The sequence below is a fragment of the Gossypium hirsutum genome, chromosome D04 (assembly GCF_007990345.1).
Source record: "Gossypium hirsutum isolate 1008001.06 chromosome D04, Gossypium_hirsutum_v2.1, whole genome shotgun sequence".
Lineage (NCBI taxonomy): Eukaryota > Viridiplantae > Streptophyta > Magnoliopsida > Malvales > Malvaceae > Gossypium > Gossypium hirsutum.
In genome coordinates, this window is record NC_053440.1 from 18,701,826 (window position 1) to 18,719,020 (window position 17,195).

Below are 17,195 nucleotides of genomic sequence, written 5' to 3' on the forward strand. Positions count from 1 at the left end.
CATACATAAGAAATATAATTATATTGATAAATTTAACAATTAAATTATTAAAATATTTATCATACAAAAATTTAAAATGTGTAAAACTCCATTAGTTTTATCTTGATGTAAACGAATCACTTCTCTTAACCTTTTAAATAAAGATAAATTATGCTCCAAGTCTCTTTCGTACATTTAAAATTTAATCTCTCTAGTTTTATTTTTATAAATCTAGTCATTTTATCTTTTGAATTTAAAAATCTAGATCCAATTGCTAATATTGTTAAAATTCTTATGTTATATTCACTGGTGACATTTTCGAAAAAGAAATACTCAATTAGTTAGTAGACATATAAGGAAAAAAATATATAAATTAATAAATTTTAATGATATTACCAATTAAACTTGTTTTTTTTAAATTCAAAAATTAAAGAGACTAAATTAAATTACTTAAAATAAAAAAAAATTAAATTTCAAATGTACAAAAAGTTAACTTGAAGCTCATTTTACCCTTGAAATGGAGTTATATGTAAAAGAAAGACATAATAGCAAATTTAACTTCTAATATTTACTTCTTTTCTAACTTTGCTCCTATTTTCTTCTTTTTTTATCACTTTAGCCCTCCAACATTTAAATTTTAATCACTTCTTTTGTAACTTTGCTCCTATTTTCTTTTATTTCTTTTTTTTTTCACTTTAACTCTCAATACTTAAATTTTAGTCAAACTTTTTTTTTTACAGCAAAGTTAACTAGACCACTAATATGGCAACCTACTTGGAGTTCATGTTTACTTAATAAAAATACATAAAAATTATTAAAATATTAAAAAAAGATGAAAAAAAAGGTTCATAATAACATTATCCAGAAATTAAGTACAGGTGGCCAGCAATCTTATTAAAATTTTAAGAGTCCAATCAAAATTTTCCATTGGAAAAACAACAAATTGATTAAATTTTGAAGGTTTAGGACCGCAGGGATAGAAAAAAGAATAAGGCCCAAAGTGATAGAAAGGTAAACATTAGGGGTTAAATTTATCGACAAGAAGAAGGATGAAATCAAACATCAATAGTTCATTATAATAAAGAGATGAGCTAAAGCATCTGAAACCGAGATAGTCTCACTGTACAAATATGAAATGGAATATATGAAATGGAATGCAAGCAACTGCAAAATCTTCTCGTATGCCACACTCATCATATGGATCAAGAGGAAGTCTTTTTACTCTTTTTCTTGGCTGTTTTCGCAATCGCATCGCATATCTCTTTCTTCCGTTTGTTGTTATAGTTGTTGTTGCCACCTGTGCTCATTGCACTCCTACTCTGAAGCTCCAAAGCATCCTTCACAAAAAATTTTAACCTCCATAGGGTAGATTCACTCTGCACAAGCAATAAAGTAATTCCCCAAGTCTCAAACAATTCCATATCGAAACCTTGATTGATCAAATCAAAAGATATAATTATCGGGATTATCTGATTATACCTGAGCATCAATGTCAATCTCCACTTCTTCAGCCATTGCTTGAAATGCGGGATTACTTTGAGCAATAATCTCCAATGCTTTATTAAGATCCTCCATAGACAATCGGGCTATGGCTGTCCCAAGATTTCTTTTCTCTTCGGTTGACATTTTCCTAAAACATCATTTACAAAACTTGATATATTGTTCCCAAATCCGGTTTTTATATCTACATAAACATCTATAAGTGTATATATACAAGGCAACTAACAAAAGAACACTCATCAACCTTAACCTGGTTCATTCTTTTATTTCAGAAGCCAAACTTATAATGGCAATCCTAACCGCAAGTATTTGTGGACAATGCTAGTCAATCGTACATAACAATAAACAACAAATCTTACCATTCAAAAGGCTACGATAAAAAACATACAGATCATTTGACTCATCTGAATTATTGTCATTCTCACTTGTTTACAGAAAAATAACCAACATATGCACTCCGGATAGTCTAACATGTACCCGAAAAGACAGGGAAGTATAAACAAAGATAAATACTATCATATCATATAAATTTTTGCTAGACTCAAAAACAGATGAATACACATCACACTAGATAGCAAAATCTTTTGAGGTCTAAAACCAACCTGCACTTCTGGACGACAGTTTCTCTGAGATGTTCCAAATGTGTATCGACCTCATAAAGCTGAAAAGAATTTGATATTTTTTTAAATATTCAGGTGATTGAACTACAGTATGGCTAGGAAAACTGATGCCAGCAGTCCAGAAGATATTGACGAGATGTGTTTACAGTGCTAATTACATTTTGAAATATCTTTAAAAGCAAGTTGCTGAACTTTAAGATACCTCATTGCATAAATCACGGACCACTTTCGCATGAGCAGCTTCTCGCACAAGCTGCATATCTAGCTGTGCTTCCGCCTCTTCCTCATCTCGTCTTCTCTCCTATGAGCACAAAATACAGGTTTTCCATTTAAAATGTCAGGAAAAATAGGAAATATTTACCGGTTTTCTTGAGCAAAATATATGCTACTGAATCCAGGGAAGTTATTGAATACAAGCCAAGAAATCCAATCCCGAGATAGTCGTATTGGGATAAAGCCCAAATGAGCTTTACCTCTTCAGTGACTTTAGGAAGAAGAAGCTGCCATTTCTCCTCAAACTTTTCCAGCAAAGTTTTGGCCATTAGATGAACGTCACTTCCTTCATCATTATATTTCATTGCATTATTGAAAACCAATCTTACATCAGCACATATATCTCGAACATTCTTATATCCGGTACCATCCTTGGCCTCCATTTGGTTTTTTATCGTACTGAAGTCCATTGGCTTTTCAATAATCTATAGCACAGAAAATATTAAACAAATTGATCAATAAAAGGACACGAAGCAATTCAGAAAATCATCTAAAAAGATTCAGAAAAACACTAATGGCATCCTCGTATGTAACTTGGACTTGGATGTAAAATTCAAATATGGTTGTGTGTCCAATATGTTATGTTTAATTTTTTCCAAGTTCTTCCATGTATTTGAAAGATCTTTGGCAGGTCATACTCATATCTCCATACCCATATTTGAATATGTGTTGGACATAAGTACTTCAAACAAGATGAAGAGTCAGAGCAACAATGGTATCTGCAGCAATATTTCCAAGTGGACACTACAGCTTGACATGCCTATAAATGGGACACTAAAAGTCTGTAATACTTCTACCTCACAAGTTCAAAAAAGCATCATAATATACTAACTTAGAAGTGCCAATATGATGATCCAGTTTATACATCTTTATCACATAAGCAGAGGTAAAGTCCATAATGAAATAATATTCTTATTTGTCATGATGATAGAATGGGCCTCATCTTTCAATATTGCTTGAAAAGAAGTTGATATGGTCAAGAAATGCAGGTGCAAGCGCCGCATGCCTTTAAAAATGGCTCAAGTTATAACAGTCTTGTGTCAAAAAACATGTCAAATACCATTCAAATTCATAGATTATGCTCATCCCTAAGCTCAAACCAGAAAAGTAAGAAGTTAAAAGCATGTATTCTGGAAAAATGAAGGGAAAAAAAAAAGCAATACAATTACCTCATAGTAATCATGTAAACCAAGACCTTTGACGTCTACAGGTTGCATAAACGGCCATGCCCACTTGTGCTGTGTAATCTGAAAGGGAAACCACACACACATCAAAAGCATTTACTTCCAACCTATCACATAATAGGGTTAACAAGCACATTTCCACATTTACAGTTTAGCTCCTTTTATATAATCTTGGCGGGGTGGATGTGGGCAGTGGCACAGAGCGGTTGTTATTCAACTGGTAGAAGCATGACCAGCAGTCTTCAATATATATCACAACATATTCCTCTATGTTGCATGATATAACTCAGAATAACAGCAACAATTACATCAGCAAATAAAAATGTCATGAAATTGGAAAAAGATCATGTTTGAAATATCATATCACCCTTGTATGAAATGCTTAGTTAGTTTAATCGAACCAGATATGAAGATGGTAATGGAGTTTTCAAGAATCTTAAACCAAAAGTCTAAATTAATTATAAATGCTCGAAACAAACTTCAAATAACTGCTATAATTTCTAATTCACTCATTACCAATGTTTAGCTTGATTGAAGACCTCAAAGACTTAAAGCAGCCTGGCTACCAATGAAGTATATGCTAGGCAAAAGGCTTAAAAGCCAAGATCATTTTGATTAAGATAACATTTACGGCATAAGGTAACTGAAATCAAACAAGCACTTGCAGAGAATAAGTGGTTACCTGACGCACTATTGTGCCAAATTGGCGCATAAGCTCTTGCATTCTCTTTGCAGCAGCAGCTTCCCGTCGCGACGCATCTTGTTGCTGCTTTTTAATGCTTGGAACTTGTCTTCCCTTATCTCGTTCCTTTCCCATGGAGCTTCCTTTAGAACTGCTCTGTTGCTTTTTACTTGAATTCAAGTTGAATTGTTCCACTTCATTCACCTTTTGCTCAAGCTAAAAGAAGGAAAAAAAATTAACCAATAGTTCAATTTAAATTAAAAAATCCAGAAACTGAGAATCCAGAAGCAGCATGCTTTTTCCTTTTTGGAACTAAAGCACTAAGATCAGCATTGTATTTACAAAATTTATGGAAATAGTCAATAGAAGCTAATACGGTACCATATTATATGCAATATAAAAGTACATTCCCTACCCTATTCATTATATACTTCTATTTTGAAGGTTATACTCCTACATAACAGTAAAACAGATACAAACAAGTGCAATTATACAATTATTTTTAGTAGTCCATCTTTTAACTGTAAACCATTAAATAAACTCAAGAGGAAAGAGATGTCACAAAGTCCTAATTTATCACTTACCTCGTCAACCTTTTGAAAGATTTCATCAACCCGGATTTTGAACTGCTCCGCTTCCGCACTATTATCTTTCGAAATTCCAGTTTCAGCAATTTCAAAATCAGGAATTGATGCCATTACCTGTTCCATCTAACCATAAAATGGAAGACGAAAAACTAATGAATGCCATGTAACTATTAGATCATAAGCATATACCAGTAGAAACATATGCAATCATGGAAGTACAATGAGAATACATACAGCAGCAATACCAAAAGGAAACAGGAAAATTTGAGGAAAAACTATACAGGACTTATATCACTATAGTTTTGAAGGACAAAAAATTCAAAATTCTTACAATTATCATAGGAAACACCATTTTCGAATTTGTATAGCCATTAGATAAAAAAGCAAACTTCCCCACAATTTTGCCAATCAAAATTCAAAATTCTCAACATCCCCATCATTCCTAAAATGAAGAAAAACAAGAACCCAAAATTCAAAAAAGCCTAATGCATATCCACCTATTCAAACTCATTCAGTCAAGTCTATAGGTCTTACATTTCAACTTCAATACCCCCCACTAAAAAGAATTAGAAGAAAGATTGATGTTCTTTAAAACAGAAACACTAAACAAGTAAAAAGTAACCCCCAAAAAAGGGGGACATTTTAACCCCTTTTTTTTTTCCCTTTTGGAGGGGTTCAACATAAAGATAAAAAACCAAAGGTTTTCAAGTAAACCCCATTATCAGATCAACCCCAAAAGAGCACAAAAACTAATCAAACTTCCAAAAAAAGAATGATTTGAAGACATGAAAGAGAAGAACAAGTGGAAACACATTCAAATACGTATAAAAGGTACGGATAAACATAAGAAAACGTAGAAACGTAGAGAGAAAAAGCTACCAGAGAAGAGGGGGAGTTCAATTAAGGAAATGAAAAACCGCTTATAAAGGAAATGGGAAATGAAAAATGATTGAAGGGAGAGTTTCGCTTTCAAGTTTCAAAGGACTATTCGGCCGTCGCGTTTCTACTGCTCTGGGTGCGATGCGTGCTCGGCTCTTATGGTTTTTTTGTCTCCACCAGAGGGAAACGATGTCGTTTTCCTTTGTATTCTGTTACATCACAAATATTATGATCTTGTCGTACAATCAATTATTAATGTAAATGTGGTTAAATTGGTAAAACTTTGTCATAAGTCCCTGTACTATTCATAAGTTTGAAATTTAGTCTTTATACTTTTGCTTTTAGTAACTTAGTTTCTATACTTTTCAGATTTTAAACAAAATTTAAGTTCAACTCTTAACACTATTAAAATTATATTATTAATTTTAGGTTCATTACAATGTCGTTTGTTTAGTTATATTACACAAGTGAGTTTTTTTTTTATTTCAAAATGCCATTACAACAAATTTAACAAAAGAAATTTAACAATATTAAAATTGAACTTGAATTTTGAAATCTTAAAAATAGATGGACTAAATTACTAAAAATAAAAATTACAAAGATTAAATTTTAAATTTGTAAAAAAGTATAAGAAGGTATGACATATTTTAGCCTCATTAAATTATATATTTTAAGTCTAATCATTAAACTCTTAATTATATATCAGTTCAACTCGAAATTAATTAAAAAATAAAAATTATATTTTTATTATAAGGGTATTTATGTATTTAATAATTTCATAATTTTTAAACCTTTTGGGAATATAAAATTTCAAATTAAAAAATTTAAATGAATGAGTAGTAAAATTAGAATAATCAAAGTTATTTGGATGCAAGTCCAAACCTTTAATATAAAACCAAGAAAATGAGAAGAAAATAATATTTATCTCCATCTCCAAAACAAAGAAATGTGCCAAAATCCAAACCAAAACTCTAATACCTGTATTTATCAGTCAAGTTTAATCTATCAATTAATATTTATTACACATTTTTTACTAAATAAATGTGCATTAAAACAAACCAAAGTTTAGATATCAAAATGCTAGGTATAACAAACATTCAAAGCCAATAAGAGTCCAGGAATCCACCTAAAATCTCCTGTATTTAACATGGACACATTTTAAAGAGTTTGAAACTACACAACGGACTCACCACCGCCTATCAAGAACCCAGTTCTGCGAACAATATCCTCGACGGTGATGACTTGAAACTATAACTATTGAAACAACTGACTATGATGGACATAACAAAAGTTATGTTGTAATGATATAGTTTGGTTGGATCAACTAAAATCCGCACGGTTCACTTGCCACCCTTCTTGGCAGCAGACTTGGTCACCTTGGCTCCAGATGGATCTTTCTTCTCCACGCTCTCGATAACGCCGACAGCAACAGTCTGCCTCATGTCCCTCATAGCAAAACGACCCAGTGGGGGATACTCAGCGAAGGTTTCCACAACCATGGGTTTGGTGGGAACCATCTTAACAAATCCTGCATCACCATTCTTCAAGAACTTGGGTTCCTTCTCAAGCTCCTTACCAGAACGCCTGTCAATCTTGGTCACCAGCTCTGCAAACTTGACTGCAATGTGGGAGGTGTGGCAATCAAGGACAGGTGCATATCCATTTCCAATCTGCGCTGGGTGGTTCATGATGATGACTTGGGAAGTGAAATTAGCTGCCTCCTTGGCAGGATCATCCTTCGAGTTCGAAGCAACATATCCTCGCTTCAGATCCTTCACAGCAACATTCTTGACATTGAAGCCGACATTGTCACCTGGAAGAGCCTCTGTAAGAGACTCATGGTGCATCTCAACAGACTTAACTTCAATGGTCAATCCAGAGGGACCAAAGGTTACAACCATACCAGGCTTGAGGATACCAGTTTCAACACGACCCACGGGGGACAGTTCCAATACCTCCAATCTTGTACACATCCTGAAGTGGAAGGAGTGGCTTGTCAGAGTTGGACCCTTGTACCAATCAAGGTTGGTGGACCTTTCAATCATGTTGTCACCTTCAAAACCGGAGATGGGGACAAAAGGAATCTTCTCAGGGTTGTAACCAACCTTCTTCAAGTAGGAAGACACTTCCTTCACAATTTCATCATACCTAGCCTTTTGAGTATTTGGGGGTTGTGGCATCCATCTGTAAATGAAATAAATAGATATGTCATGCATAAGAATAATTACTAATTACAAGGCAACCAATTAGAAACTACTGAACATAAAAGCCTGAATGCAATGACCTACCTTGTTGCAGCAGCAAATCATTTGCTTGACACCGAGAGTGAAAGCAAGCAGAGCATGCTCACGGATCTGTCCATCCTTGGAAATACCTGCCTCAAAACCTCCAGTGGTAGAGTCAATGATAAGGACAGCACAGTCGGCCTGGGAGGTACCAGTAATCATGTTCTTGATAAAGTCGCGATGTCCAGGGGCATCAATTACAGTGCAGTAGTATTTGGTGGTCTCAAACTTCCACAAGGTAATATCAATGGTAATACCACGTTCACGCTCAGCCTTCAACTTGTCAAGCACCCAAGCATACTTGAATGACCTCTTGTTCATCTCAGCAGCTTCCTTCTCAAACCTTTCAATGACACGCTTGTCAATACCTCCAAGCTTGTAGATCAAGTGACCAGTGGTGGTTGACTTTCCAGAGTCAACATGGCCAATTACGACAATGTTAATGTGAGTCTTTTCCTTACCCATTCTGCAGTATTCCCTTCAAGCTGCACCAACATACATATCAACAAAGTCAAACTAGAATTCTACACATAATGATCAGCCAAAAAGAGCAACAAGAAAAACAATGAACATATTAAACCCAGTGCATTTTTACCCCCGTCCCCAATATTTACTGGAGCTTCACCACGGGCTTAAAGTTGTGGAAAAGTCTCAAAATTTAACATCCGATCCAATACCATAGTTCCATATAAAATCAAAATTATGTTTGCTATTTCATCCAAAGGCCCTTTCTACTTCATGCTTTCAAAGCAAAAAAGAAAAAGCAGCAAATAAAATAATTAAGAATATCCGAAGTGAAAGCTAGTACTAAAAGCAACAAAGGGATGTAAGAACAACCGATAATAATACCTACAACTTTTAAAGAAAGAATAATTTTAACAAATTTTAAAATCCAAAAAAGCCAAAAAAGAAAACTGGATAATAGACTAATTCCATACAATAAAATCATATCAAACCTACCAAACAAATATGATAATTAGAAAAAAGAAGTGATTGAAACATAGAGTAATTCACAAATCACAACAAAATCATAAACAATATTCACAAATTAAAAATTGAAATTGACTTATTTAAAAATCATAATTCATTCATATAAAAAAAAAACATACCCCGATCCTAACAACAACAATTGTCATTAAAAAAAAAGCATACGAGATATCATCATTACAACAGATACAAAACACAAATGAGTTAAAGGAAAACAAAAGAAAAACGAACTCATTCCCGAAATAAACACCAAATGGATAGGAAATTACAATAGAAAAAGAAAATAAGATCTGGATAAGCTAAAAATAAGGAAAAACAAAGATTTTAAAGGACGAGGGAATTAAATTAATAATGACACACTCGAGAAATGTGTTGGAATTTCCAATGGAAAACTCACGAATGGAAAAAAAGGGAGTGGTAATGGGTGGTAATAGTTGTGGTTCACAATTAGAGGATAGCATAGCTTTCCAAACGACTAATGAAAATCATGAGCAGCAAAGTTCTCTGGAAGGGTCTTCATTCATCAAGGAACAATTAGAGCATTTACACAAGATTTTTCAATCACCACAGTTTTAGATGAATTCTTCTGTTCCTAACTTATCCAGTAATCCTTCTTCCTCCTTTGCCCGATCAAGTACTGATTTTTATATTTTTTTCAATGTCAAGCCTTGTAAAACAAAGACGTGGATCGTTGATTTTGGAGCTAGTGATCACATGACTAGTAGTCATTTTCTTTTCTCAATTTACACACCTTGTGCAGGAAACAAAAAGATCGAAGTAGCAGGTGAGTTGTTCTCGATAATAGTCAGGAAATGCATTATTAAAATTTCACCTTCCTTGGTTTAACATGATGTTTTACCTGTGCCAAATCTAGCTTGTAAACTAATATTGGTCAGTAAATTATCTCAGTCTTCAAATTGTCATGTTATATTTGACTTTTCAATGTGTAAATTTCAGGACATGGTCTCGGGGAGGATGATTGACAATGCTAAAGAATCTGGTGGAATTTGCTTTCTTGATGACGACCATCTAAGTCGACCAACAACTACTCTATGTTTAAACTCTATTTCTAGTTTTGATAAGGTTATGATTTGGCATTATCGGTTTGAAAACCTTAATTTTTACTATTTAAGATATTTGTTACCTGATCGATTTAAAAATAAAGGTCCTTCTTTATATCACTATGAATTTTGTGAATTGGCTAAACATCATCGGTCATTCTTTCCACCTCAAAAGTGTAAAGCTTCCAAACCTTTTTTGTTAATTCATAGTGATGTTTGGGAACCTTCGAGGTCTAAACTTTTTCAGGAAAACGTTGGTTTGTCACATTTATTGATGATCATACTCGCATTTGTTGGGTGTTTTTATTAAAAGATAAGTCTGAGTTAAAAATGTGTTTTAATCTTTTTATGCTATGGTGAAAACACAATTAGGTGTGAAAATAGAAGTATTTCAGAGTGACAATGGTGAGTAATTTTTTAGTGACCAATTAGGTGTTTTCTTAACCAAACATGGAGTATTCCACCAAAGCTCTTGTACAAATACACAACAGAATAGGATTGTAGAAAGAAAAAACCGCCATATTTTGAAAATAACTAGAGCCTTAATGTTCACTAGTCAAGTACCACGTTATCTTTGAGGCGAAGCCTTGTTAACAACTACATATCTTATTAGTAGAATGCTCAGTAAAACTCTAAACTATAGAACTCCTTTAACTCTTTTTAAAGATAACTTTCCTAACTCTAAATTGATCACAGATTTATCCCTCCGAGTTTTTGGGTGCAGTGTTTTTGTTCATCTTCACAACCAAGGTAAACTAGATCTTAGAGCAAAAAAAATGTGTCTTTGTTGGATATGCTTCTAATAAAAATGGTTATAAATGTTATGATCCAATTGATAGGAAGATTATTGTTACCATAGATGTCACATTTGTTGAAACACAAGCTTACTTTTATTCTAATCTTCAGGGAGGGAATAATAGTAAGGAAGATTTAATAATTGATAAAGAAAAGGCTAGAAATATACAACATAGGGATTCTAATAATGGGGAAGGCGAATTTATGATTAACACAGAAATCAATGATGTTAATGTTGTTAATAAAAATGAGTATGAAGGTGTAGGGTTTGATAATGAGAATAGAAAACAAACAAAGGAGTTATTATTTTACTCAATAAGAAACCGAAATCAAGAAAATGGAATCCATCAGATTCATCACCAAGAATTCGACTCGCAAGATCTTGTCAAAAGTCCATGTAAAACTCATAATCCAACCAATGAAATTTCTGATCTAGATATTCCAATTGCTAAAAGAAAAGGTGTTAGAAATGTTGTCAAATATCCCATGTCTAAATTTGTGTCTTATAAAGCCTTGTCTTCGACATTCTCATCCTCTGTTTCGTGTCTCGATACTGTGAAAATACCTAAAAATGTGAAAGATGCTTTACAGGTTCCTGAATGGAAGAAGGCTGTTTTAGACGAGATGCGCGCTCTTGAAAAATCAAGTACATGAGAAACAGTGGAATTACATGTAGGGAGAAAATAATAGGCTGTAAATGGGTGTTCACAACCAAATTCAAATCGATGGATCTTTAGATAGATACAAAGCCCGGTTGGTGGCTAAAGGGTACACTTAAACATATGTGATAGACTATCTTAAAACACTTCCTCTAGTAGCCAAGTTAAATTCTGTTAGAGTTCTCTTATCAATTACTATTAATCTTGATTGGTCCTTATAGTAGCTAGATGTGAAGAATGCTTTCCTAAATGGGAAACTTGAAGAAGAAGAAGTTACATGGATCCTCCTCTAGGTTTTGAAGAAAAATTTGGAACTCGAGTATGTAAGCTCAAGAAATCTTTATATGGTCTAAAGTAGGCTCCTCAAGCTTGGTTCGAATGGTTCACTAAGTTGTCAAAAAAGAAGGTTACTCACAAGGGCTAGCTGATCACACAATGTTCTATCGACACTCACAAAGAGGTCGAATAACTGTAATTTTAGTTTATGTGGATGATATCATTATTATAGAAGATGATATGGATGAAATAAGGTGTCTCAAGAAGCATCTAGCATTGGAGTTTGAGATCAAAGACTTGGGTCCTTTAAAATACTTTCTTGGAATAGAAGTTTTTTGATCAAAAAACAGTCTTGTGGTCTCTTAGAAAAAAATATGTGCTTGATCTTTTAAAAGAGGCTGGGATGAGTGGTTGCCACCTAGCTGACACACCAATTGATCCAAATGTAAAATTCGAAAATAAAAAAGGATGATTAGTTGATAAAGGGCAATACCGGAGATTAGTCGGTAAATTAATTTACTTATTACATACAAGGCCAGACATAGTTTTTTAGTGAGCTTAGTAAGTCAATTTATGCACTCTCCAATGGAGGAACATGAAGAAGCAGTGTTTCGGATTCTAAGATACTTGAAGAGTTCACTTAGCAAGGTCTTATTCTTTGAAAAAGTTGAACAAATAGGAATTTAAGCTTATACAGATGCAGATTGGGCAGGCTCAATAACAGATAGAAGATCTATATCAGGATATTATACATTTGTTTGGGGAAACCTTGTGACTTGGCAAAGCAAAAAATAAAGTGTTGTAGCAAGAAGTAGTTTAGAGGCTAAGTTTAGATCAATGGATCAAGGAATTTGTGAAATGATGTGGTTAAAAAGAATTATAGAAGAGCTGAGGAAACCAATAACTTCACCAATGAAGTTGTATCGTGATAGCAAAGGATGCTCACGACGTTGTTCATACACCTTCCCTAAGTTACATAAACACTTTCCACACTTGTAACAAATTAAAGGTTCACGATAATTATCAAATTCATCCCACCAAACCATTTATATACTAAAATAAACAGCAACACTCATAGTCTTGGTTTGCTCACAATGATTAATATTTGCTTAGTAAGTCAATTTATGCACTCTCCAATAGAGGAACATGAAGAAGCAGTGTTTCGGATTCTGAGATACTTGAAGAGTTCATTTAGCAAGGGCTTATTCTTTAAAAAATTCGAACAAAGAGGAATTTAAGCTTATACAGATGCAGATTGGGCAGGCTCAATAACAGATAGAAGATCTATATCAGGATACTGTACATTTGTTTGGGGAAACCTTGGGACTTGGTAAAGCAAAAAATAAAGTGTTGTAGCAAGAAGTAGTGTAAAGGCTGAGTTTAGATCAATGGCTCAAGGAATTTGTGAAATGATGTGGTTAAAAAGAATTATAGAAGAGCTGAGGAAACCAATAACTTCACCAATGAAGTTGTATCATGATAGCAAAGCTGCCATGACGTTGATGAAGCCTGTCATGCTCACAACGTTGCTCATGCACCTTCCCTAAGTTACATAAACACTTTCCACACTTGCAACAAATTAAATGTTCACGATAATTATCTAATTCACCCCACTAAACCTTTAATATACTAAAATAAACAGCAACACTCATAGTCTTGGTGTGCTCACAACGATTAATATTTGCTTAGTAAGTCAATTTATGCACTCTCCAATGGAAGAACATGAAGAAGCAGTGTTTTGGATTCTGAGATACTTAAAGAGTTCACTTAGCAAGGGCTTATTCTTTAAAAAATCGAACAAAGAGGAATTGACTTATACATATGCAAATTTGGCAGGCTTAATAACATATAAAATATCTAAATCAGGATACTGTACATTTTTTTGGGGAAACCTTGTGACTTGGAAAAGTAAAAAATAAAGTGTTGTAGCAAGAAGTAGTGTAGAGGCTAAGTTTAGATCAATGGCTCAAGGAATTTGTGAAATGATGTGGTTAAGAAGAATTATAGAAGAGCTGAGGAAACCAATAACTTCACCAATGAAGTTGTATCGTGATAGCAAAGTTACCATGACGTTGATGAAGCCGGTCATGCTTACGACGCTGTTCATGCGCCTTCCTTAAGTTACACAAACACTTTCCACACTTACAACAAATTAAAGGTTCACGATTAGCTAATTCATCCCACCAAACCTTTAATATACTAAAATAAACAGCAACACTCATATTCTTGGTATGCTCACAACGATTAGTATTTGCTAAGTAAGTCAATTTATGTACTCTCTAATGGAGAAACATGAAGAAGCAGTGTTTTGGATTCTAAGATACTTGAAGAGTTCACTTAGCAAGGTCTTATTCTTTAAAAAATTCGAACAAAAAGGAATTTAAGCTTATACAATGCAGATTGGGCAGGCTCAATAACGGATAGGAGATCTACATCAAGATACTGTACATTTGTTTGGGAAACCTTATGACTTGGCAAAGCAAAAAATAAAGTGTTGTAGCAAGAAGTAGTGTAGAGGCTGAGTTTAGATCAATGGCTCAAGAAATTTGTGAAATGATATGGTTAAAAAGAGTTATAGAAGAGTTTAGGAAATCGATAACTGTACTAATGAAGTTGTATTGTGATAGCAAAGCTGCCATGACGTTGATGAAGCCAGTCATGCTCACGACGTTGTTTATGCGCCTTTCCTAAGTTACATAAACACTTTTCACACTTGAAACAAATTAAAGGTTCACGATTATTATCTAATTCATCCCACCAAAACTTTAATATACTAAAATAAATAGCAACACTCATATTCTAGGTTTGCTCACAATGATTAATATTTGTTTAGTAAGTCAATTTATGCACTCTCTAATGGAGGAACATGAAGAAGCAATGTTTCGGATTCTGAGATACTTGAAGAGTTCACTTAGCAAGGTCTTATTCTTTGAAAAAGTCAAACAAATAGGAATTTAAGCTTATATAGATGCAGATTGGGCAGGCTCAATAACAGATAGAAGATCTATATCAGGATACTATACATTTGTTTGGGGAAACCTTGTGACTTGGCAAAGCAAAAAATAAAGTGTTGTACCAAGAAGTAGTGTAAAGGCTGAGTTTAGATTAATAGCTCAACGAATTTGTGAAATGATGTGGTTAAAAAGAATTATAGAAGAGCTGAGGAAACCAATAACTTCACCAATGAAGTTGTATCGTGATAGCAAAGCTGCCATGACGTTGATGAAGCCAGTCATGCTCATGACGTTGTTCATGCGCCTTCCCTAAGTTACATAAACACTTTCCACACTTGTAACAAATTAAAGTTTCACGATAATTATCTAATTAATCCCACCAAACCTTTAATATACTAAAATAAACAGCAACACTGATAGTCTTGGTTTGCTCACAATGATTAATATTTGCTTAGTAAGTCAATTTATGTACTCTCCAAAGGAGGAACATGAAGAAGCAGTGCTTCAGATTCTGAGATACTTGAAGAGTTCAGTTAGCAGGGGCTTATTCTTTAAAAAATTGGAACAAAGAGGAATTTAAGCTTATACAGATGCAAATTGGGCAGGCAGGCTCAATAATAAATAGAAGATCTATATCAAGATACTGTACATTTGTTTGGGGAAACCTTATGACTTGGCAAAGCAAAAAATAAAGTGTTGTAGCAAGAAGTAGTGTAGAGGCCGAGTTTAGATCAACAGCTTAAGGAATTTGTGAAATGATGTGGTTAAAAAGAATTATAGAAGAGCTGAGGAAACCAATAACTTCACCAATGAAGTTGTATCGTGATAGCAAAGCTACCATGACGTTGATGAAGCCGGTCAGGCTCACGACGTTGTTCATGCGCCTTCTTTAAGTTACATAAACACTTTCCACAGTTGCAACACATTAAAGGTTCACGATAATTACGTAATTCATCCCACTAAACCTTTAATTTACTAAAATAAATAGCAACACTAATAGTCTTAGTTTGCTCACAACGATTAATATTTGCTTCGTAAGTCAATTTATGCACTCTCCAATGGAGGAACATGAAGAAATAGTGTTTTGGATTCTGAGATACTTGAAGAGTTCACTTAGCAAGGTCTTATTCTTTAAAAAAATTGAACAAAGAGGAATTGAAGCTTATACAGATGCAGATTGGGCAGGCAGGCTCAATAACAGATAGAAGATCTATATCAGGATACTGTACATTTGTTTGGGGAAACCTTGTAACTTGGCAAAAGCAAAAAATGAAGTGTTGTAGCAAGAAGTAGTGTAGAGGCTGAGTTTAGATCAATGGCTCAACGAATTTGTGAAATGATGTGGTTAAAAAGAATTATAGAAGAGCTGAGGAAACCAATAACTTCACCAATGAAGTTGTATCGTGATAGCAAAGGTGCCATGACGTTGATGAAGCCGGTCATGCTCACGACGTTGTTCATGCGCCTTCCCTAAGTTACATAAACACTTTCCACACTTGCAACAAATTAAAGGTTCACGATTATCTAATTCATCCCACCAAACCTTTAATATACTAAAATAAACAGCAACACTCATAGTCTTGGTGTGCTCACAACAATTAGTATTTGCTTTTAATTGTTGAATACATGGACTGTTGACAACAAAAAACGTTCATGTAAATCATCCCACAAAGTTTTTGCATTTCATAATTGGAAAGCATCAATCTATCCTCCAAATCGATAGTTTTGATAATCCAAGACACAAGCATACAATGAATGGTAATGCAATCATCGTTTGAGAAAGGGGGAACAATATCTATAATGGTACCATCACGATATCCAAAATTGCACCGAGAAGATAGAGCGACGTGAATAGCATAAGCCCAATCATCGTAATTTTTGAGCTTTAATTGAATAGGAGTAATAAAATCATCGGGTCGATCTTGAGGACCCAAGAAAAATGGAGAGTCAGGTTCAATTTTAGGTGGTAGTGATGATAGTGGTGGTGAAGAAGTAGAATCGCTGCCAGCAATTGAAAAAAAAATAATTTGTGTTAAACACTCGAGTCAGATGCCATGACAAGAATAAGGTAATCCCTTTCAATCTTATTGATTAAACCTCAAGAGTATACATAATATTTATACAACTGTAGTCACGTAGGAAAAGGAAAGATATATAATATATTCCTAAATATATGCCTAAAATATATACAATATATTTCTTAAAGATATCCTATTATAATAATATCCTAATACTGACACTCTTTGTTCCTTTTGTGGTAACAGTGTTGAGATTTTAGATCATGTTTTCCTGAAATGCTTTTTCACTCAAGCGGTATGATTTGGTAATACATTTGGATTCAAGGTTGATAATTTTAGAGACTTAGGTTTTATTGACTTCATTGAATCATATATCTTTAATCTAAAAAGCTCTATGACTAATACTTCCTATGCTACAACAATACTTTGGAGTATATGAAAATGCAGAAATAAGAA

The 17,195-nt window shown here is 33.9% G+C and overlaps 1 protein-coding gene and 1 pseudogene across 4 annotated transcripts; both read right to left on the reverse strand.

Moving 5' to 3' along the window:
* Positions 1-983: 983 nt before the first annotated feature.
* LOC107899451 (transcription factor GTE6) lies at positions 984-5,893 on the reverse strand. Of its 4 annotated transcripts, none has more exons than XM_016825176.2 (9): positions 5,705-5,893; positions 4,823-4,948; positions 4,239-4,454; positions 3,542-3,619; positions 2,573-2,797; positions 2,302-2,400; positions 2,082-2,140; positions 1,459-1,609; positions 984-1,355 (listed from the first exon to the last, which is right to left on the reverse strand). In XM_016825176.2, the coding sequence occupies exons 2-9, from the start codon at positions 4,946-4,948 to the stop codon at positions 1,182-1,184; spliced, it is 1,128 nt and encodes a 375-aa protein (XP_016680665.1). In that variant the 5' UTR covers positions 5,705-5,893; the 3' UTR covers positions 984-1,181. The 4 variants fall into 4 exon arrangements, with proteins under 4 accessions (XP_016680665.1, XP_016680666.1, XP_016680664.1 ...); XM_016825177.2 differs by having other exon boundaries at positions 4,823-4,939; positions 5,705-5,853; XM_016825175.2 differs by lacking the exon at positions 5,705-5,893 and adding an exon at positions 5,157-5,655 and having other exon boundaries at positions 4,823-4,939.
* Positions 5,894-6,825: 932 nt separating this feature from the next.
* Positions 6,826-8,558, reverse strand: LOC107899452 (elongation factor 1-alpha-like; annotated as a pseudogene).
* Between the last annotated feature and the right edge of the window lie 8,637 nt (positions 8,559-17,195).

Coding starts and splice junctions, on each gene's coding strand:
- LOC107899451 (XM_016825174.2), bottom strand. CDS start 5,177: ATGGTGTTTCCTATGATAATT. Junction 2,401..2,572: donor TTCCTAAAGTCACTGAAGAG/GTAAAGCTCATT, acceptor TTGTGCTCATAG/GAGAGAAGACGAGATGAGGA. Junction 1,610..2,081: donor ACTGTCGTCCAGAAGTGCAG/GTTGGTTTTAGA, acceptor ATGATGTTTTAG/GAAAATGTCAACCGAAGAGA.